Here is a 25065-nt window from a genome sequence, read left to right as displayed (position 1 = left end):
TTCATGGAAAGCAAAAAACAAAAACATTAACTCACGAGCAGTTATAAATTAAATGCTTTCCACGTTTCGAAACGTTTTGACATTTAAATTTACTTTTCTCAAGATAGTAAATTTAATCATGTCAAGTTCTTTAAATGGATTGAACAGTAATGTTTAAACTCAGAGTAAGATTAACATGGGGTAGCTTATAGCTGAAACATTTTTGTCTGATCATTTAACTTTCACCTTTTCTTCATAAAAGTAGATATTTGAATACAATAATATGGAGAACGCATAAATCAACTGCCTGATGGATGGTTTCATAAATATCTAGTCGGAATCTGAATCGAAGTTTCAAATGCATGCATGTTATATAGAATTTACAATGAAAAAATTTTTGTGTCAGTATATACAAATCTTGAATTTTCGAACTTTTCCAAAGTTAATAATGAGTTACTTTATCCCGAATAGACATATCTATATATATTTAGTTTCATTAAATTTCCACCTGATTAATATTAACAGTTACAATTTAAGTTCCGTAATTTACTCACAGATGACGCGTTAGGTTGTGACCTTGTGGGCAAAAGTACAACGTATGTCTGAGTAGATTGTCACGTGATATACTTACGTGCTTGACGTTGATGGAGACGTATTTATTGAAATATGGAAATATGTAAAGTTTGGAACTAATACAAATACACAGAACTCCTCTGAAGAGTCCTTAGAATATCTTCTCAGCTAGTGTCAGAGCAAGCTCGGCAAAACAAACCTGTTTAAATAGTGCCAGTCACGAAAAGAGTTGATTGAAGCAACAACAAGATCCAAATATTTTATATGAAGACAATTAATTTTAAAACGCCTTTCCACGTCTATAAATACAACTTTGTAAATCATACTTATGCAATTGTGTATTACAGTTTTAAACTGTTTCTGTCCTTTAAAAAAATCTACTAAGCTCATTTATCGTTAATACATTTCCAGTCACGCTTATACACTCGGCACCAGGTTTTTCACATTTTCAGCGCTCTTTACTAGTAAGTTTACAAAGAGTATTTCTGTAACCCAGAATATTGGGTTGAAGAAACAAAATATTCTCAATGAAAATGTACATTCTGGCCAATCACCGATAACGTTAACTGTTATTGGACACTAACACTGGTGTGATATACTCTTAGAGATGTAACATCAGCTTATTTGTCTCTAAACCGAACGATAAATCTGTTTCATTACGTAGTGATTCGAGACTTCAGCAGAACTGATGATTTCTATTCCAGTTGTCGACATCGAAGCTGTGGGTAAGTCCGTGAACTTGAAAATTACAATAAATATAAAATAAGCATTAACAGAAAATAAAGAAGAATATATGTTTTAAAATGTACAACAAAGTATCAGACCGTAAAGAAATTAGACATTTTAAAATCGTGTTTTTTGCTGAAATATCTCGTAAGAAATAAAACCTAAACAATGGAGACAATACAAATTGTGTCATAAGAACTACTTGGTTTCTGATAGGCTTAACTAAATAAATCTGATGTCTGGTGTGTCTTTTCATTGAAAAAAAAACATTATGTAAATCATTCCTGGTGCTCAAGATGGAGATTGTGTTTCTGAACTTAATAGCACGAAAAATTACATGAAGCTTGTTTCATTGGTGCTGAAAAAACTTGTGTCGATGTAATAAAAAACAAGAACTGTTTACATAAAATGTTAACTCTAGAAAGTGTTGATACATTTCAAGAACAAACTGAAAAATAACTACCAACAAAAAGTTCGCGTTCTTAAAACTGATAAAGATGTTTCTTCGTAAAGACCTTTTGGAGTTCAAAGTTTTGTTTACTTTAATCGATTTCCCAATGTTTTATCAATCACTTATTTGTGTGACTAAATACACTGGTTAACGTGATTACAGCTGTACTTGTTCAGTTACACTATTTCCACCTTGAAGACACAAAATCGTTATGCTCAATAAAAGCTAATAAATTTATCATTCTGATAGAGATTATAATATTTCGGGGCTGAAAACAACAACAATTATAAATTCATTCCGCATGATAAACTTAAAATAGAAACATGTCAAAGAAGTTTAGACATTATTGAATAAAAGAAAAAACATCAATTTGTGGAAACTGTACGTGTTAAAATCGTAAACAATTATTACTGACAACCAGTAAAATCGTGCCCAGTGCTTATTGCTGGTCATCTGTATTCTTATATTTCCTTAGTGTTTCTCATCTGAGATTCGTAAAACATGTTCGCTGATCTCCACTTTGGTCACAACTCAAATATTAAAATCACTCAAAAATAACGCTCACATAAATACGTGAATTATATTATTTAATATTTCCAAATCTGATTTCACTGCACTTCAATGAGTCATCGGAAAGGCTTGTAGCGCTAGAACCCTTGACGAACACAACACAAATAGCCAACTATGTAGCTTAGAATTATGTAACATGTTGTATTTTTATTCTATAATTTTATCGTCAAAACTACAGCTACTCATTTGGTTATCTGTTCTGTACTCACTATGGAAAGTCAAACTCTGTATATCAAGTTTATAAAGATTTTAAACTTGATGTTTAGTCAGCTTCGAGCATGTTATTGTAGACTAGCCAAGACATAATTTACAGGACCGATGTAATACAAAGTTAAACAACTATTATTTTCACATTGTCTGTCAAATACACTATAACACATTTTTCACTAATTTAACTAATATATGAATGGTAATTGGTAGGCTTACTAATTGTAAATCGAAATCAGATTTGTCATCTATATATAATACTGTTTCGTAAAGTACTCGGGTCTTTGAATGATTTGGTGAAAAGTACTAACTTCATACATATCTCTGTGCGGGAAACGTGATGGTCAGGTGGTCGGGGTTCGATACTCAACAACAAAATTCACCCGTTCACTCGTGTTAGTGTCATTAAGCCACTCTCAATCCCACCATTTGTTGGTAAGGGAGTAGCCAAGAGTTTGCAGTAGGTGGTCTTGACTAGTTGTCTTCCCTCTTGTCTTTCACTTCTAAAGTAAGGACGACTAATCCAGACAGTCCTCGGGTAGTTTTGCGAGAATTAAAAAAGTATCTAGACGCGGCAATATTTGAACGTTGAGTACAGCAGTTTAAAGTATGGATTACATAAAACATACAAATGCGCTGGAAGATATTTTATAAATGACTATTCTTCGTTTGTTTAATTTAACGAAAAGTTACTTGAGTCCTATATGCTCTAGAAATTCTAAATTTGAAGTAATATACTAGAGGAAAAACAACTGTAAATGCCACCCACCACTAGCTCTTGAACTACTCTGGAGTTTATTTTCAGTGAGTACAAACCCCAGAAGTTATGGCCATTTACTCTCTCATTCGTCAACATGAGTTTACATATATCACCAATCGGTTCATATAACCAATACTGCTTTTCTTGTGTCCCAGCTGTACTGATGAGTTCCGTATTGAGCGAAATATGTCTGCGTTAATGGGCATTGGAAATATCTTTATTGGAATAATTTTATTCGCTCTTTTACTCCTTAAATCGATAAGTGCCTAAGCAAGAATGTTGTGTTAAATATATGATAAAGTAACACTATCTTGTAACAAGTATAATTTTGCTTCTCTAACTTCGAAAATGCGTTCACACCGACCCAGTTGTTGTAATTAAACATATTGTTTTTTTTACAGGGTTGAAACAATCTGGTCAGCCGAGTAATGAAGCATTCCGTAAAGTGGCGTCAGAAATCCACCAAGCTTTCTCACAAATTGGTTTTGTTTACCTTGTAAACCATGGGATATCACAAGAACAAGTATGTCGTGCTCTTTTGATTACTTGTTTTCTCCAACTTTCATTTTGTTAAGATTGAGATAGGAAGTTTACAAAACGACAGAACAACATGTAGTTGTATATATCTTTTCTGTTTTCTAGTTTTCCGCCATTTCCAGAAGTCCAGAGAGTTTTCTACTTCCTCTTGAAGTAAAATACAAAAGACTTCCAAATCATTACGATGGCTACCTTAGTTCAGATAAAGAAATGTAGGTAGAAGATTAATACATACAAAATATCCTTGAAGTTAATGTAAATTTATTTTATTTTCCCCCAATATATTTTATAAAATCACAATAAAAAGGTTAACAATAATCATTTTTGATTATAAAGATTTATCTTGGTAAGTGAAGAAGTGGAACTCCTGATAAATGAAAGTCTATCTTCCAAAAGTTCATCAGATATTCCTCAGTGCTGATTTATCTACTTTTTGATTTTATCTATTTAGATCAATTTTCTTAAACAATCGCGACACATAATAATCATTTCTGTACTACTACCCCTTCGTTAGAAAGAAGCCAAAGAATCAAACCGTTGAATTAGTATGGAACTAAATCTTGGTCCTCTTATCCTCCCGACCTGGCATGGCAAGGTGGTTAACTCGACTCGTAATCTGAGGGTCGTGGGATTGAATCCCTGTCACACCACACATGCTCGCCCTTTCAGCCGTGGGGGCGTTATAATGTGTCGGCCAATCCCCCTATTCGTTGGTAAGTGTAGCCCAAAAGTTGGTGGTGGGTGGTGATGACTAGCTGCCATCTTTATAGTATTACACTGCTAAATTAGGGAGGGCTAGCGCAGATAGCCCTTGTGTGTAGCTTGCGCGAAATTCAAAAACAAACTATTTCTACTGATATCATTAAAACATAAAAAACACAACCTCAGATCTATATGAATGGAGCACTCTTTCAGACTGCTACATCTGCAAAATGTTTAGGATTTACATTTAACTCAAAACTAACGTGGGTAAACCACAGAAGTAACATTAGAACAAAAATTTGGCGAAGAACAAATTATGCTAGAAGACTAACTGGTAAAACCAGTGTAGCAACAGCAGATAACATCATAAAAAATATAAAACGTACATTAGTCCTGTCAATAATTATGCAGCCCCATGGATAAAGTAAGTAACAAAAACTACTTCAAACAAAACAACAAACAATAAAAATTCCCTACTTACAACAGCTTATAAAGTACTCAGAACAACATTATCAGAATTCATGTATAAATACGCGCACATAGCATATAGACTCCTACATAGTACAATGAATTATTTTGACAGAAATTGGAGAAAAAATGAACTAGTAGGCGAACTACACAGGAAGTGTATACATGATGAGGATAGACCTAAACACCTTTTGAATATATATTTTTTCTAAATAAAGAGAAAAGGTAATCTATAAACTAAACTACACATTAGTTTAGGGGTTAATTACTAAACTTTGAAAGAGTTTTTTAATGTAAATGTTTTATAGTTAATACCTATGTAGTGAAAGTGCAAATAATCATGGAACTATAAAGAAAAATGATTTTGCACCAAGAATATGTGTAGATAGTGCATGGACATTGCCCTGAAGGGGACTGAGTAGGTACAAATTACGGTAGCCCTCGTGTGCAGTGTATAAATACACTTGACAATTGTAAAAACAAATATAAGGGAAGTAGGAGAGGTCGACGAAACATGACCCTCCTGGGTATATAAACATCAATACCCAAATACCTATGAGAGAGAGAAAATATCACTAACAACAAATGTCCTCTGTTGGTTGTTAGCAAAACTCTACTTATTTTGAACATTCCACAGTTGTTAAAAACATCAACCACCCACTACGCTCAAATAGATATTTTGATAACGGAAAGAATAAAAACGATAGAAGAAAGTGACGAAGATACAAAATAGGTTATTTGAATTAGTTATTAAAATAAATATCTTTATATTCATTTCTGTTATACCTAGTCTCTAAGATATAACAATAGATAAATGTTTTTCTTATGTTTTCGTTTGTTGGAAAGCATGCTTCCAAAACGTACACACACACACAGTTTCTACACTGTCTGTGTATTTGGTTCTTATTCGCCCTGTTTAGATAAGGCTACTATTTGTATTAAGTATACTGAGCAGTGTATATTATAGTGTTGTGTACCTTGTCCTCTAGACTGCGATTCTTCCCCCTAAATAATTACGTGAAACAGTTATATTCACTTTCAAGGAAAATGTACGTCTTGGTACAAAGTTCCTTCAACCTCAGTTTGTTCTTGACCTTCGACACTTTTACATGTTACCTTTTGAAACCATTACAATAAAAGTGATCGACTTTCACTATCACCTCGTACATTGACGTATATTTACAAGAATAACAAACTTCGTCCTTCACAAACACTCATCTTTTGTACCAATTCTGATTATACATGAACACAGGAGCGAAACAAGACCACTTCTTCACCTTGGTTGTGTACGGAGATTCATAGAACTTCTATTTATATTTACGAAACAAATTTACCAGTTATTACCTCTGTTTAATTAACCAAGTAACTAAATGTCTCCTGACTCTAAAAGTTAACAACCTCTGTGTTTCTTTCATCATTTAGTCTCCAAACGGGAATTCAAAAAAAAAAAAGAAACTTATGGAATAGTGAACAGTGAATGTATCTTTCCATCTGACCAAGATACTCCCGTTCAAAGAAACTTGTCTTGACTTCCTCGAGGCGTGCGTGAACCTGTGTCGCCGTTTTTTGGTGGTTCTTGCTTTATCTTTAGGTAACATTTTGACTTCCATTTAGAGATGAGAATTATTTGTCAGTAGTATTTCTCCGATTATTTAACTAATATTACTAGGATAATGTCTGGTACAATATCATGTGTAAACAGATTTAACACATATTAGTACAGTTTGTTGATTTAGATGTTTGTCTCATCCCCACCCTCACCTGAAAATATTTCTTTGGGCTCCGTTTCTGTTAATTCAACAACTTTTAGATCACGTATTGTTTACAATATGTATTAATTTGTACGTAATCAATTTATTGTTATAACATTACCAATTTAAAACAATATGAATTCTCAACAATATAGAAATCATTTTTCACACTGACTTACAGTTTAGTAATGGTATAGATAGGCTGTAAATGTTGTGTTCAGTGGAAGAACAATATTTTTACATACCCTTGTTTGTTTTTCTTCATTTTATGTTTTTGTTTCTTGAGTGTTCCTCTTCCTTTGAAGTATTTTAGATTTATTAGAATTATGGTATTAAAGAAAAAAGACTCACTTGCTATAAATTAAAATTATAGATTAAATTCATTATCTCGGTGTAATAAGTGTGTTTAATTTTCCTTTATAACTGAATGTTTTGCTGCCCAGACATCGCAGAAGACTTTTTCTTGAAGAGACACCAAGAACTCACAAAGTGCAAAGAAAATGCATCAACATTAAGACTGCTGTACTACCCTCCTGTAACTGTGACTGACCTTACAACGACTGTTCGTTGCGGTGAACATTCTGACTTTGGAACGGTGACATTTTGTTTCAAGATAATGTTGGTGGTCTGGGTAATGATTAAATTAATGTATGTAAATGAGTAAATTAAAAAAAAAATTTCATTACAATTTCGAAATTACATTAAACCGAAACGTCTACTGTTAACCTAAATAGTTTTAAAATAATTGGACATTAGAATCTTAATGTAACAGAATGTTTAGATAACTGTACAGTAATTACACAGTTTAGAAAGTTTGTTTAATGTTGTATAATATATAAAAAATTATAAATGCATGTAGGAAATAGATGAAAGCTATAAAACTAAGTTATATTACATTAAACCAAATTACAAATATTAGTTTATGTTTACTATTCGAAAGTAAGTTATTATTTAATTATAAGGAATTAATTCGTTACGAATTGAACCATTAGAGGATAACAGTAGTTTTATAAAATGATTTTTGGAATTTTGAATAACATACAGATGGTGGTGATCAAACCACCAAAGAAATAAAACTTATATGGATGAAAATTCCAAAGAAACCCTACAATTGAAATTGGACAACGATTTACTAAAACGTTCTTTGTTTTATTTTTATTTTTTACTGTTTTGCAACATATGGATTTGGATAAGCTAATGGTACGTCTTCTTTTCTGTATACAGTTTCGGACCTTTGACGCAGCACTTTAACTGTTATCTTACCCTTCTCCCATTAGCAAAGATTGGACAACCTTGTCAACTCGTATTGACTACATGTTGAGTGATATTAAATCTAGAGTATATATAAATTATCTAGAAGCTTTGTTTCAAGATGTTTTATCACAAGTTTCAATACATTTTTTTAAATTTAAACAATCATAGTTTTTGATAAGTTATCCAACGATGTATGTTGTTTTTAAATTGAGTGTTCAAACCCTTGCATCATACTTGAATGAGTCGATTAATTAGAGGAGACGGTGTTATCACGCAGAGGACGATTATCTTCCCAGCTAGTGTTTTGTTTGTCGCAATTTTGTTATAATTAATATTAAAATGATTAAGGTTTCACAGATTTAACCACTTAATGTTCCATCTGATTTGTACTTTAGTTTTCCTTGAGTATCAAATTTATTACTAACACACTTATTATTATTATTATTATTTATTTAGTATACGTGTGAGTGTATCGTTTAGAAACAATTAAAATCGCGTTATGTATATCGTATAATTTCACATGAAAGATTACAGTTTATAAATCCTGAATTTTTATATTTCAGGTAAAACAAAATCAGGAGAATGGATACCTGCTACGCCACTAGAGCCATTTTGGTGAACGTTGGAGATTTGTTGGAGATCTGGTGAAGGTATATTCAGCCACGGTAAGTGATAACTTGTGAATGGAACAACTTAGCTGCGCTATCTATTAATCCAATTGTAGTTAAATCTGAGATTATATATTTGTAACATTCTTACTAATAAACAGTAATATATAGTACAATATCGTTCATGTGAATGTTACACGTAATACTTTGTGTGTGTATTTGTGTACATAATTCTGTACACATTATTTTATTTAGGTCTAAATATTTATTACGAACATGTTACACTGAGTAACATCTATAATTATACATATTTTGTTTGTTTATCGTTAAACACAAAGGTACTCAATAGGCTCTCTGTGCTCTGCCCTCAGCTGTTATCAAACTCGATTTGTAGCTTTATAAGTCCAGTGAGTTACCGGGATGCAATTTTACAGAAAATCTGAGTAAATAGCTTTGTTCTATCGCGATTTAACTTTAACATAATGCAGGAGATTATCGGATTTAAATATAGATTTAAAACGTAAGCTATTAAATCAACTAAAATCACATTATATTATTAAACCCTAAAGTAAATATTTACTTTGTTGCTCATTAAAATGGTATTCATAATCGTTATAACAAAATAAATAGAAAAAGCGCTTGGAAACCGTTATTTTTTATTTATTTCTAGATAAGTATGTACTAACCATTTAAATTTTATTAATTCATTAATTGATATAGTATTAATATTCTAATTGCATATCTATGGTTTACACTTTGTAGTCTCATCGAGTGGTGCCGAAGGAGGAATCTAAAATGCAATGTTCAAGAAGTTCTGTGACCTACTTTGTTCATCCTGATAACATCGTTATGGTGGAACCTCTCAATGGATCCAACAGGTTTCCTACAGTTAACGCGGCTGAATATCTCGTCAACAAATTTAAAAAAATACTTGAGTCGTACTAGTGAAGCCTGGACGATCTGTCCTTTAAAGTTTCATGCTTTTAATATCAGTCAGAAAATTACTTAACGTTTCCCAAACAATACACCAAGTTCAGTCAGTCGAGTTGCATGTGCAACAAAGGTCTATTAGATTTTATTCGTTAGTTTATGTGTAGAACGTGGATGCGGGTGTTACTTATCAAATTTATATACATAAAATGCATTACTTCCTTGAAGAAACGGTATATTTTCCATAAAGGTTACCTTCTATTGTATAGATAATTCTAGGGACTGGAAATAAATTTCCTCCATGATAACCTTCTAAGTAAATAACCTTTTCAAAATAAATACATTTTTAACTGGCAAGTCTTTGAAAGATTATTTTTGTTGTTCAGATTACCGTGTCAGGAAACTAGTGGACCAATTGTGAAACAAAGTATATGGACCACCGGTATGTGAACCAATCAATTAATGAGGAGGTGTGTGTTGTAATCCATCTTTGTGGAGACAACGTACACTTCCGTGTAGTTTATACGTGGATGTACACACAAATAGATTCACGAATAAATTTCCTGTAAACCATGAATAGGAAATTAGATGAATAAACTTCATATATCAGAAGAAAATTAAAATTTTTTTCGTTATGTACTATTTATTGTTATTTATGTATTGCGATTATATTTGCTTAAATAAAAAAATTGAATGTGTACAACAGAGATCTAGAGTTTTACTTACAAGTTTCTGTGTTGAACGTGGATACAAGGTGTGATTTATGATATTTACGTATAGTTTGTTATTCTCATGTATCTCGATTACATTATGTTATTTGCTTAAATAAAAGTGTATTTTACAAATAAAAACCAATAGATGTACTTTGTCTTTCATTTCAAGACTTTAGCATCTATGACAATATTGATCATATTAAATAAGAGTTAGGTATAGTCTTGTGACCTTTCCATGAATGGTAAGTAGAGTCTTGTTCTATCCTTTCCAAAAAATCTCCGTCATGTCAAACATGCTGGCTCTTTCATCCGTGGGGTCGTTATAATGTGACGGTTAATTTCGTTATTCGTTGGTACAAGAGTAGCCCAAGAGTTGGCGGTGGGTGGTGATGACTAGCTGCTTTCCTCTAGACTTACACAAAGGTACCCAATAGGCGCTCTGTGCTCTGCCCGCAGCTGTTATCCAAACCCGATTTGTAGCTTTATAAGTCCAGTGATTTACCGTTGAGTTACCGGGAGGAAGTTTTACAGATAATCAGATAATTGGTTATCTGCGCCTGTGCTCTGCCCAAAATGAGTGTGTAAACCCGGTTTGTACCGTTGTAAGTCCGCAAATGTGCCGCTGTGCCACTGCAGGAGAGGAGTCATCTGTAAATGTAATTTATCGGAATTCTTTTTTTTTAACAAACTTCAGATAAAATTAAGAAAAACATTACAGAATGAAACATAAAGACTGAAAAATGTGTGTTTCTCTCTTTTAAAACACTAGTCTCTAAGATTATATATAAAAAACCATCAAAGTCATCAAAGCCAAATGAACAAGTCTTAAGTATAATATTCTACAAAGTAAACAAATTTCTACTGTGGTTTTTTTTCCACCTGGTAAATTAAAACATCCTTTCTATGAATTAGAACGATTGATTATAAAAGTGTAATTTGCCTTTTTGTTCTTCTCCAGCACTACAGTTTACTCTTTACCAGTCTTACGAGTACGTTTGACCACTCTGTCTGTTCTTGGCCATTTTGGGTTAAGGCGTTCGACTCAGGGCCGATGGGTTCCGAAGATCCCCATTGCACCAAAATGTGAGAATAGCGGAAATGTCTAGCATTTGATTACTCGTTAGGTAAAGTGCGTGCGTGATTGTATATAATTTTAAAGTCCTTCATTTATATAAAGTACAATTTCAAAACTCGTTCCAAATTCCCTAGCGGGATAATTTGGATATTTGTTCTTGAGCATACTCCCTGTGTTATTGTTTTTTTTTGTTGTTTTTTTCATCTCTTGAAAATTACGAAATATAATATATAGTATTCTTTTGTAATTTCATCATCTGTATTCTGAAGCTATATTTTATATTATTCAGTCATGAGGGGCTAAAGAGCAATCAATGAAAATTCAGAAACCACTTTCCACGCCTATCTCTACCATGCTCTAATTTATAATTTGCTAATAGATTTTTACGATACCAACTGTAATTAAATGTATAACCAATGAAAAGTCAAGATTTCAACTGATTCATTGCCATAGTCGTCATACCACCTGAGTTAACAGATAATTTACAACTTGGTTTGACGTGATAAAAAAACATTCCCAGCAGCACCCACTGGGAAGAATAGTTGAATTTGTAACTGCTCCAGTATCGTAGTTGGAGATGCTCGAGTACCTCCAAAGACAATTTAATATCACTGGTACCTGTTACAGACAGTAAATGTAACGACGTTTATTCGCCTACATGTTGAATGAAGACGCTTGACATGTTCATTTTTTATCTATATATCCGAAAATAGATCTTTCTCCTACAATGGAACATGTTCGGAAAGAAAACAATGATTTGCCAGATACCCGACAAAAAGATTTCAAAGAATTCCAAGAAGGCCAAAACAAAAGAATATAACGGTTAATATATTTCGCATATACATTTCAAGCAGCACATGAGACATATGGCGTCATTTGTAAAAGGTCTATAGCTGAATTTAAATAGAATATTGAACTTACTTCAACAATCTTCAAAAGAATAGCGTGCTCTTCATGATGTATGACAGGAAAAAGCAGCCGATAATCTTAACACTGTAAAGAGTATTGACTCAATTAGCAAAAACGGGTAATACATAGATAATACCGGTCACAATGTTCACCAAAAAATAGTACGTTGTGATCGATCTTCACACATGATAATCGACAACCAAATAAAAAATAAGAAAATAATTGTTCAGGTCTAAGAAAACAAAGAGCGCTTTTCGTATAAATGAAAGTGGTACAGCAAGTATAAGTAATAATGAAATAGCTATGTATGTACGAATGATAATGAAATAGTCATGTACGTGGAAACAGTTTGTTTGTTTGTTTGTTTTTTAATTTCGCGCAAAGCTACAAGATGGCTATCTGCGCTAGCTGTCCCTAATTTAGCAGTGTAACACTAGAGGAAAAGCAGCTAGTTATCACCATCTACCAACTCTTGGTCTACTCTTTTACCAACGAATAGTGGGGTTCACTGTCAGATTACAACGCCTTCGTGGCTGAAGGAATGAGCATGTTTGGTGTACGGGGATTCGAACCCGCAAACCCTGAGATTACGAGTCGAGTGCCTTAACTCACATGGCCATGCTGACCCATTGAGGTTGATAGAGACGTATTTATTCAAACACGGAAATATGTAAAGTTTGGAACTAATACAAATACACAGAACTCCTCTGAAGAGTCCTTAGAATATCTTCTCAGCTAGTGTCAGAGCAAGCCCGGCAAAACAAACCTGTTTAAATAGTGCCAGTCACGAAAAGAGTTGATTGAAGCAACAACAATGAACCAAATATTTTATATGAATCAGTCAATTAATTTTAAAAACACCTTTTCCACGTCTATAAATACAACTTTGTAAATCATACTTATGCAGTTGTGTATTACAGTTTTAAACTGTTTCTCTCCTTTAAACAAAATCTACTAAGATCATTTATCGTTAATACATTTCCAGTCACGCTTATACACTCGTGCATCAGGTTTTTCACATTTTCAGCGCTCTTTGCACTAGTAAGTTTACACCAAGAGTATTTCTGTAACCTCAGAATATTGGGTTGAAGAAACAAAATATTCTCAATGAAAATGTACATTCTGGCCAATCACCGATAACGTTAACTATTATTGGACACTAACACTGGCGTGATAACAACATACTCTTAGAGATGTAACATCAGCTTATTTGTCTCTAAACCGAACGATAAATCTGTTTCATTACGTAGTGATTCGAGACTTCAGCAGAACTGATGATTTCTATTCCAGTTGTCGACATCGAAGCTGTGGGTAAGTCCGTGAACTTGAAAATTACAATAAATATAAAATAAGCTTTACACATGATGAAAATAGAAGAATATATGTTTTTAAAATGTCGTACAACAAAGTATCAGACCGTAAAGAAATTAGACATTTTTAAAATCGTGTTTTTTGCTGAAATATCTCAAGTAAGAAATAAAACCTAAACAATGGAGGACAATACAAATTGTGTCATAAGAACTACTTGGTTTCTGATAGGCTTAACTTCAAATAAATCTGATGTCTGGTGTGTCTTTTCATTGAAAAAAAACATTATGTAAATCATTCCTGGTGCTCAAGATGGGAGATTGTGTTTCTGAACTTAATAGCACGAAAAAAATTACATGAAGCTTGTTTCATTGGTGCTGAAAAAACTTGTGTCGATGTAATAAAAAACAAGAACTGTTTACATAAAATGTTAAGCCTAGAAAGTGTTGATACATTTCAAGAACAAACTGAAAAATAACTACCAACAAAAAGTTCGCGTTCTTAAAACTGATAAAGATGTTTCTTCGCAAAGACATTTTGGAGTTCAAAGTTTTGTTTACTTTAATCGATTTCCCAATGTTTTATCAATCACTTATTTGTGTGTCTAAATACACTGGTTAACGTGCTTACAGCTGTACTTGTTCAGTTACACTATTTCCACCTTGAAGACAAAAATCGTTATGCTCCAATAAAAGCTAATAAATTTATCATTCTGATATAGAGATTACAATATTTCGGGGTGAAAACAACAACAATTATAAATGAGTTCCGCATGATAAACTTAAAATAGAAACATGTCAAAGAAGTTTAGACATTATTGAATAAAAGAAAAAACATCAATTTGTGGAAACTGTACGTGTTAAAATCGTAAACAATTATTACTGACAACCCGTAAGGAAATCGTGCCCAGTGCTTATTGTTGCTGGTCATCTGTATTCTTATATTTCCTTAGTGTTTCTCATCTGAGATTCGTAAAACATGTTCGCTGACATCCACTTTGGTCACAACTCAAATATTAAAATCACTCAAAAATAACGCTCACATAAATACGTGAATTATATTATTTAATATTTCCAAATCTGATTTCACTGCACTTCAATGAGTCATCGGAAAGGCTTGTAGCGCTAGAACCCTTGACGAACACAACACAAATAGCCAACTATGTAGCTTAGAATTATGTAACATGTTGTATTTTTATTCTATAATTTTATCGTCAAAACTACAGCTACTCATTTGGTTATCTGTTCTGTACCCACTATGGAAAGTCAAACTCTGTATATCAAGTTTATAAACATTTTAAACTTGATGTTTAGTCAGCTTCGAGCATGTTATTGTAAACTAGCCAAGACATAATTTACAGGACCGATGTAATACAAAGTTAAACAACTATTATTTCCACTATGTCTGTCAAATCCACTATAACACATTTTTCACTAATTTAACTAATATATGAATGGTAATTGGTAGGCTTACTAATTGTAAATCGAAATCAGATTTGACATCTATATAATACTGTTTCGTGAAGTACTCGGGTCTTTGAATGATTTGGTGAAAAGTACTAACTTCGTACATATCTCTGTGCGGGAAACGTGATGGTCAGGTGGTCGGGGGTTCGATACTCAACAACAAAAATTCACCCGTTCACTCGTGTGAGCGTCATTATTGCCACTCTCAATCCCACCATTTGTTGGTAAAGGAGTAGCCAAGAGTTTGCAGTAGGTGGTCATGACTAGCTGTCTTCCCTCTTGTCTTTCACTTCTAAAGTAAGGACGACTAGCCCAGACAGTCCTCGGGTAGTTTTGCGAGAATTAAAAGTATATCTAGACGCGGCAATATTTGAAAATTGAGTACAGCAGTTTAAAAGTATGGATTACATAAAACATACAAATGCGCTGGAAGATATTTTATAAATGACTATTCTTCGTTTGTTTAATTTAACGAAAAGTTACTTGAGTCCTATATGCTCTAGAAATTCTAAATTTGAAGTAATATACTAGAGGAAAACAACTGTAAATGCCACCCACCACTAGCTCTTGAACTACTCTGGAGTTTATTTTCAGTGAGTACAAACCCCAGAAGTTATGGCCATTTACTCTCTCATTCGTCAACATGAGTTTTCAGATATCACCAAATCGGTTCATATAACCAATACTGCTTTTCTTGTGTCCCAGCTGTACTATTGTGTCCCAGAGTTCCGTATTGAGCGAAATATGTCGGCGTTAATGGGCATTGGAAATATATCTTTATTGGAATAATTTTATTCGCTCTTTTACTCCTTAAATCGATAAGTACCTAAGCAAAGAATGTGGTGTTAAATATATTATAAAAGTAACACTATCTTGTAACAAGTATAATTTTGCTTCTCTAACTTCGAAAATGCGTTCACACCGACCCAGTTGTTGTAATTAAACATATTGTTTTTTTACAGGGTTGAAACAATCTGGTCAGCCGAGTAATGAAGCATTCCGTAAAGTGGCGTCAGAAATCCACCAAGCTTTCTCACAAATTGGTTTTGTTTACCTTGTAAACTATGGGATATCACAAGAACAAGTATGTCGTGCTCTTTTGATTACTTGTTTTTCTCCAATTTTCATTTTGTTAAGATTCAGATAGGAAGTGTACAAAAAACGACAGAACAACATGTAATTGCATATATCTTTTCTGTTTTCTAGTTTTCCGCCATTTTCCAGAAGTCCAGAGAGCTTTTTCTACTTCCTCTTGAAGTAAAAGAAAAATACAAAAGACTTCCAAATCATTACGATGGCTACCTTAGTTCAGATAAAGAAATGTAGGTAGAAGATTAATACATAGAAAATATCCTTGAAGTTAATGTAAATTTATTTTGTTATTTTCCCCCAATATATTTCATAAAATCACAATAAAAAGGTTAACAATAATCATTTTTGATTATAAAGATTTATCTCGGTAAGTGAAGAAGTGGAACTCCTGATAAATGAAAGTCTATCTTCCAAAAGTTCTTCAGATATTCCTCAGTGCTGATTTATCTACTTTTTGATTTTATCTATTTAGATCAATGTTCTTAAACAATCGCGACGCAATATAATCATTTCTGTACTACTACACCTTCGTTACAAAGAAGCCAAAAATCAAACCGTTGAAATAGTATGGAACTTGATCCTGGTTCTCTAATCCTCCCGACCCAGCATGGCAAGGTGGTTAAGGCACTCGACTCGTAATCTGAGGGTCGTGGGATTGAACCCCTGTCACACCACACATGCTCGCCCTTTCAGCCGTGGGGCGTTATAATGTGTAAGCCAATCCCACTATTCGTTGGTAAGAGTAGCCCAAAGTTGGCGGTGGGTGGTGATGACTAGCTGCCATCCCTATAGTATTACACTGCTAAATTAGGGAGGGCTAGCGCAGATAGCCCTTTTGTAGCTTTGCGCGAAATTCAAAAAACCAAACTATTTCTACTGATATCATTAAAACATAAAAACACAACCTCAGATCTATGAATGGAGCACTCTTTCAGACTGCTACATCTGCAAAATGTTTAGGATTTACATTTAACTCAAAACTAACGTGGGTAAACCACAGAAGTAACATTAGAACAAAAATTTGGCGAAGAACAAACTATGCTAGAAGACTAACTGGTAAAACCAGTGTAGCAACAGCAGATAACATCATAAAAAAGCATAACATCAAAACGTACATTAGTCCTGTCAATAATTATGCAGCCCCTGCATGGATAAATGTAAGTAACAAAAAAACTACTTCAAACAAAACAACAAACAATACAAAATACATTACTTACAACAGCTTATAAAGTACTCAGAACAACATTATCAGAATTCATGTATAAATACGCGCACATAGCAGATAGACTTCTACATAGCACAATGAATTATTTTGACAGAAATTGGAGAAAAAACGAACTGGTAAGCGAACTACACAGGAAGTGTATACATGATGAGGATAGACCTAAACACCTTTTCCCAGTGAATATATATTTTCTAAATAAAGAGAAAAGGTAATCTATAAACTAAACTACACATTAGTTTAGGGGTTAATTACTAAACTTTGAAAGGGTTTTTTAATGAAAATGTTTTATAGTTAATACCTATGTAATGAAAGTGCAAATAATCATGGAACTATAAAGAAAAATGATTTTTTGCACGAAGTGTATGTGTAGATAGTGCATGGACATTGTCCTGAAAGGGGCCTGAGTGGGTACGGGTTACGGTAGCCCTCGTGTGCAGTGTATAAATACACTTGACAGTTGTAAAAACAAATATAAGGGAAGTAGGAGAGGTCGACGAAACATGACCCTCCTGGGTATATAAACATCAATACCCAAATACCTATGAGAGAGAGAGAAAATATCACTAACAACAAATGTCCTCTGTTGGTTGTTAGCAAAACTCTACTTATTTTAAACATTCCACAGTTGTTAAAAAACATCAACCACCCACTACGCTCAAATAGATATTTTGATAACGGAAAGAATAAAAACGATAAAATAAAGTGACGAAGATACAAAATAGGTTATTTGAATTAGTTATTAAAATAAATATCTTTATATTCATTTCTATTGTACCTGGTCTCTAAAGTATAATAACAGATACCAAATATTTTTCTAATATTTTCATTTGTTGGAAAGCATGCTTCCAAAACGTACACACACACACAGTTTCTACACTATCTGTGTATTTGGTTCTTATTTGCCCTGTTTAGGTAAGGCTACTATTTGTATTAAGTAGACTGAGCAGTGTATATCACAGTGCTGTGTACCTTGTCCTCTAGACTGCGATTCTTCTCCTAAATAATTACGTGAAACAGTTATATTCACTTTCAAAGGAAATGTGCGTCTTGGTACAAAGTTCCTCCAACCTCAGTTTGTTCTTGACCTTCGACACTTTTACATGTTACCTTTTGAGTCCATTACAATAAAAGTGATCGACTTTCACTATCACCTCGTACATTGACGTATATTTACAAAGAATAACAAACTTCGCCCTTCACGAACACTCATCTTTTGTACCAATTCTGATTATACATAAACACAGGAGCGAAACAAGACCACTTCTTCACCTTGGTTGTGTACGGAGATTCACAGAACTTCTATTTATATTTACAAAACAAATTTACCAATTATTATCTCTGTTCAAAGAAACAAGTAACTAAATGTCCCCTGACTCCTTAAAGTTAACACCCACTGCGGTTCTTTCATCATTTAGTCTCCAGACGGGAATTTAAAAAGAAATAAAAGAAACTTATGAAATAGGGAACAGTGAATGTATCTTTCCATCTGATCAAGATGTTCCCGGATTCAAAGAAACTTGTCTTGACTTCATCGACTCGTGCGTGAACCTGTGTCGCCGTTTTTTGGTGGTTCTTGCCTTATCTTTAGGTAACATTTTGACTTCCATTTAGATATGAGAATTATTTGTCAGTAGTATTTCTCCGATTATTTAACTAATATTACTAGGATAATGTCTGGTACAATATCATGTATAAACAGATTTAACACATATTAATACAGTTTGTTGATTTAGATGTTTGTTTCATTACCCACCCTCACCTGAAAATATTTCTGTTCTCCCATGTCTGTTTGTTGGGCGACATTTAGACCACCTATGGTGTAAAATATACATTAGTTTGTACATAATAAAAATAATGTTAAAAAATTACTAATTTAAAACAATTTTGAACAATAATGAAATAGCTTTGTATCAAAGAACAATTTTCCACACTGACTTACAGATTAGTAATAGTATAAATAAATTGTATATGTTATGTTCAGTGGAAGAACGATATTTCTTCATATTGTTGTTTGTTTCTGTTCATTTTAAGTTGTTTATTCTTAAGTGTTCTCTTAATTTCAAGTCTTTTTAATGCCAGAAGTGTAAAAAGTTTAAAGTACAAGATACACTTGCTGGTAGAGGAACATATTTATTTAATTACTTCACAGAAATTAAATTTATAATCTCAGTGTAATAAGTGTTTCTAATTTTCCCCTATAACCGACCTTTACAACTGAATGTTTTTGGTGCCCAGACCTCGCAGAAGACTTTTTCTTGAAGAGACACCAAGAACTCACTAAGTACAAAGAAAATCCATCAACATTAAGACTGCTGTACAACCCTCCTGTGACAGATGTGACTGACCTTTCAACGACTGTTCGTTGCGGTGAACATTCTGACTTTGGAACGGTGACATTTTTGTTTCAAGATAATGTTGGTGGTCTGGAGGTAACGATTAAATTAATGCTTTTAAAAATGAATACAATTAAACTTTTAACCATAAAGATTTAATGTAATATAACTTTATAATCTGGAAATCGTGTCCACTGTGTATTGTTCTTGGTTATCTGTATTGTCTCTTCTTGCTTCTTTTTTCTAAACCTCATCTCAGCTTCGTAAGACATGATGGCTGATATCCACGTAGGTCATAACTGAATATTAAAATCACAATATATTTAATTCTTATAAAATTATTTAATTGATTTATTTAATATTTCCTAGTGAATTTAACTGTCTTTCAGTGGCTGAGAGGGAAGTCTTTTGTTGTTATTTTAGCTAGTGTTGTAAGTCCAAATACATGCCACAGTGCCACTGAGGGGCATGCCTGATATAGAGCAGTCGAAGCTCGGGTCTCATCCATGCTATGTCACTTCCCTTGACCACAATATTTTCTCTGTACGTTGAATGAGTACATCAGCTAGTATATACAAAGAAACTGTATGTTGTACAATAATTAACCCTTTTCGTTGCTATAACAAATATTAAAAGGATTCATATTTAACCACACTTACAAACTCCAAATACAGTGGTACCTCGGTTCTCGAACTTAATCCGTTCCAGAAGGCTGTTCGAAAACCGAATCAATTTTTCCCATAAAAATACTGTAAATTAAATTAATCCGTTACAGACCTCCAAAAATTACGCATTATGGATCATTTTAAGTAAAAATATTGCTTATTTATACCTGTATAATAATACTTGCATGCATAAAGACCACAAAAACTATAAAGACAATAAAAAAGACAATAAATGAAAATTTAACTGCACTTCACCTCTGCTGAGGAAAGCTGATGGCGTAAGTGAAAAGTGGTGAGAAACATGGAGAGTAGGAGGGTTATTATTGTTTGGAGGGAGTCACCTTCCATAAAACGTCAGGTAACTCTCCTTCTGGGGTTCTTTTCTCTTTTTTTTTGTCTCTTTGCACCGTTACAACCTGCTTGAGAATCACTAGACCTATTTCTCACTAAAACTTGTCTAATGAGGTTTATTTTGCCTGCATTTTAAAATGTTTCTGAAGTAAGACATGGCATTATCATTGAAAAGGTTTATGCTGCAGTTTGCTACACCTTTGTCAGAGTGAAATGTTTTCCCAAAACCTTGTGACTCTCCCCATTTTCCATACATTTCCTTGATTAGTGAACTAGGAGCATCCTCCCTTCCTTCCTCATCATCTGAAGACACTTCCTCAGTTGCCTTCTGTTGCTGCTTCTTCTGAAAATCTTTGAGTTCTTCCGTGGTGAGCTCAGTGTTGTGGTCTTCCACCAACTCCTCCACATTATCGCCACTCACATTCAAGCCCATACACTTGCCTAGTGAGACAATACCCTTGACAACAGGCTCAGCCTCAAAGTCTCTATCTGCTTCTGAGTCTGGCCACAATTTCTTCGAGGCTGAGTTTATGGTCCTCAAAGACACTTCACTCCAGGCTTTGTCTATGATCCTCAAGCAATGGAGGATATTAAAGTGATTTTCCAGAACCCTCTGACGGTTAACTCTGTGTCACAGGTCACTTCAAAGCACTTTTGAAACAGTGATTTGGTGTAGAGTTTCTTAAAATTCGATACGACCTGCTAGTCCATGGGCTGAATGAGAGGAGTCGTGTTAGGGGGCAAAAGCTTCACCGTAATGAAATTGTACTCCTCCACCAACCCGTCCTCCAAGCCTGGTGGGTGAGTATGTGCATTGTCCATCACAAGAAGGGTCTTGAGTGGCAACTGTTTTTCCGTGAGGTAATTCTTCACACATGGGGCAAACACTTCATGGACCCACTCCATAAAAAATTGCCTGGTTACCCATGCTTTACTATTAGCCCTCCACATGACATTTAGTTTACTTTTCAAGACATTTTTCTTAAAAACCCTCGGGTCTCAGAATGGTACAAAAGCAAAGACTTACGTTTTAAGTCCCCACTTGCATTACTACATAGCAATAGAGTTAGACTGTCCTTCACTGGCTTGTGTCCTAGCAGTGACTTCTCCTCCTTGGTGATGTAGGTTCTCTTTGGCATTTTCTTCCAATAGAGGTCTGTCTCATCACAGTTGAACACTTGTTGGGGAATAAAACCCTCAGCTTCTACATGGTCCTTAAATTTCCTAACAAATTTATCAGCAGCGTCTTTGTTAGAACTGCACCCTCCCCATGTCTCACCACACAATGTATGCCAGTTCTCTTCCTAAATTTTTCAAACCACCCCTACTAGCATTAAAGGCATCATTCGTATCAGCACTCGTTCCAGGGTTGTTTGTCAGGAGGTCAGCATGCAACTGCTTTGCTTTCTCACAAATGATAGTCTCAGAAATGCTATCACCAGTTAACTGTTTTCGTTTACCCAAATCAACAACAGGTTATCTACGTCTTCCATTGTTTGTGATCTTTGTTTCGTAAGCACTGTAACTCCTTTTGCAACATCAGCTCCTTTGATGACCTCTTTATTTTTCAGTATGGTGCAGACTTCGCCACACCAAACTGTGTTGCAAGGTCAGACACGCGAACGCCACTCTCATACTTCGCTATGAGATCTTTTTTCACCTCTATTGTAGCTGTAACAACTTTTCTTTTTGGTTTGCTGGTTTCATTTTTTTTCTTTGACCCCATGGTGGCTTATTTAATCAGAATATTTAGAAAACAAAAGAAAGAAAACTGAGAACGTTCACAGCAGATTTTAGCGAAGGTGTGGACTGAGCGAGAAGTGCGGGTAAAATGTTTTAGGCAAGCATGGCGTGGGCCGAAAATGGCCGAAGGGTCATCAGTCGGGATATTTCGGGGTTCGGGCCACGACAGCTTTGTTCGGGAAGCGCGTTTATGTTCGACAACCAAGACATTTTTCTCTCAAACAATCTGTTCGAAAACCGAGGTTCCCCTGTAATTTGTATTTTAGATTTTCCTCAATGTCAACCTCGAAACTAGCACACCGATTATAAACAATTATAAAACTGATTATAGAAACAATAAAAATCACTTTATTATGGTGTATAACTTCACGTGAAAGGCGACAATTTATAAATCCTACATTTTTATATTTCAGTTGAAAACGAAAACAGGAGAATGGATATCTGCTGTCCCACTAGAGGAAGCCATTTTGGTAAACGTTGGAGATATGTTGGCAATCTGGAGCGATGGAGTATATCCGGCTACAGTGAGTGATAACAAATAAAAATGGAAGAACTTCGTTGCGAGGTCTATTAAACATAGTAGTAGTTTAACATGACAATATATATTTGTAACATTCTTATTAGTAAACAGTAATATTATATCTATACATAATATCAAAATATTTAATGTACAAACTTACTCACAGGTAAATATTTATTATAAATATATTTTACTGAGTGATATCTAGAAGTATAGTAAGCTTGTGTAAATATCTTTTTTCTCTCACATTGACCAAAAGCAGCAGTTTGTGTTTAAACACAAATTTAAAATATCAGTGATATAAAGTCAGCTAAGAATTGATTAGTTATGTTATTTAAACCTAAAGCAAATATTTTATTTTGTAACTGATATAATAAAAACAAGTGCCTGGAAACTATAGTTTCTTCACTGTGCTTGCTTGCTGATAAATTTGAACAAAGTATTTAACTTTATTTTCTTATTCAAATAGTAATAATATTCTAATTGCACACCTTTGGTTGCACAATGTAGCCTCATCGAGTCCTGGTTCCGAAGGAGGAATCTAAAAAGCAATGTTCAAGAAGTTCTGCGGCCTACTTTGTTAATCCTGATGGCATCGTTATGGTGGAACCTCTCAATGGATCCTACAGGTTTCCTACAGTTAACGCAGCTGAATATCTCGCCAACAAAATAAAAAATATAATTTCTTACTAGTGAAGCCTGGACGATCCGACCTTTAATGTTTGATACATTTAATACCTTGTCAGGAAATTAGTTAACGTTCCGTAAACAATTCACGAAGTTCAATCAGTCGAGTTGCATGTGTACAACAAAGATCTACTGGGTTTTATTTACTTCTTCATGTGTTGAACGTGGATCCAGGGTGCGATTTATTAAACTTACGTATAGTCTGCTGTTCTCGTGTATTGCGATTACATTGTTATTTGCTTAAATAAAAGTGTATTTTACAAATAAAAACCAATGAATGTAATGAACTTTATCATTTCGAGACACTTTAGCACCTGTTACCATGTTGATCATATTAAATAAAAGTGAAGTATAATCTTGTTTCCTCCTTTCCATGATGTATAATTATTACCTTGTTCCTTCCTTTCCATGAAGTATAAGTACAGTCTTGTGGCATCCTTTCTATGAAGGATAATTAGAACCTTGTTCCCTCCTTCCCATGAAGAATAAGTACAACCTTGTTCCACCCTTTCTCTTGCGCATGTGATAATGAAAAAGTACTATTAATATTTTCTTTCATTATGATTGTTTTGTACAAAGCTACACGTGGGTTATCTACACTAGCCTCTTCTCTAGTCCTACTCTAATAGAACAAAGAGATTTGATAGCCACAATTATAACGCACCCGCTGCTCCAAAGTTTGGAGAGTAACTTCGCTGCTATGAGACGATAGACATACTTAGATCAGTATGTTACCAGGAAGTTTTTTACGTTTGTTTAGCAAAGAATGTTAAACGACAGATCAGATTCACTGATTATGGAAGTTATAATTTCTTACTAAATGGTGTAAAAACTAGTAGAGTACAAAAGTCTGATAGTGTTTACATTAAATAACTTTAAGATAATGCTTTCTTATCCCTCAAATTTAATGGATTTTGGCTTCGTTATTGGATAGTTATTATACAAGTCAAACACTTATACATATTTTCCACGATTGTGTAAAACAGTTTGTCAGTAAGCAGTTTACATGAAATATTGTGTCTTTAAGGAACGGCAAGAAAATATGAAAATAGTATGTGTGAGAGTTTAGAAAATAAAGTTGAATCTGCAATGTTTTTAAACACCAATAAAAAAATTCACGAACAGATATTGTAACAGAAAAACATTTGAAATGAAACATGCACAGTGACAAGTTCAAACCTTTTAAATTTAGTGAATGTAGTTTTCATAAGCAACTGTTATTATGGATTTAGTCACGTAGAAACAACGTGACTAAGCCTGTTAAAGAATTTCTCAGCAAGGATTAGAATCCAACATTTTCCAATTTTCTTTGGTGTTGGAGTTTATTTTTCAGTATTTTAGACAAACTGTACGTATTACAATCGCTCCACCCAGTTTTATTTAATCTAAATTTCTTGAATCAGTATGTATAGTTTTCATATTAACCTATCAACTTTTATCCTGAAGGTTTAGGGTAAACTCC

The 25065-nt window shown here is 33.8% G+C and overlaps 1 protein-coding gene across 5 annotated transcripts; it reads left to right on the top strand.

Moving 5' to 3' along the window:
• The first annotated feature begins 3705 nt into the window (after positions 1 to 3705).
• Positions 3706 to 23886, top strand: LOC143243709 (putative iron/ascorbate oxidoreductase DDB_G0283291). 5 transcript variants are annotated; one of them, XM_076487355.1, is made up of 6 exons: positions 3706 to 3789; positions 16194 to 16309; positions 18800 to 18892; positions 19540 to 19733; positions 22810 to 22920; positions 23427 to 23886. In XM_076487355.1, the coding sequence occupies exons 2-6, from the start codon at positions 16282 to 16284 to the stop codon at positions 23607 to 23609; spliced, it is 609 nt and encodes a 202-aa protein (XP_076343470.1). In that variant the 5' UTR covers positions 3706 to 3789; positions 16194 to 16281; the 3' UTR covers positions 23610 to 23886. The 5 variants fall into 5 exon arrangements, with proteins under 5 accessions (XP_076343470.1, XP_076343474.1, XP_076343472.1 ...); XM_076487357.1 differs by lacking the exon at positions 3706 to 3789 and adding an exon at positions 13418 to 13524; XM_076487356.1 differs by lacking the exon at positions 3706 to 3789 and adding an exon at positions 15950 to 16071.
• The last annotated feature ends 1179 nt before the right edge of the window (positions 23887 to 25065 follow it).

Source organism: Tachypleus tridentatus, unplaced genomic scaffold (assembly GCF_004210375.1).
Source record: "Tachypleus tridentatus isolate NWPU-2018 unplaced genomic scaffold, ASM421037v1 tig00013818_pilon, whole genome shotgun sequence".
In the NCBI taxonomy this organism is placed as follows: Eukaryota; Metazoa; Arthropoda; class Merostomata; order Xiphosura; family Limulidae; genus Tachypleus; species Tachypleus tridentatus.
The sequence above is the reverse complement of the archived record's forward strand: the minus strand, read 5'-3'. Positions and strand labels throughout refer to the sequence as shown.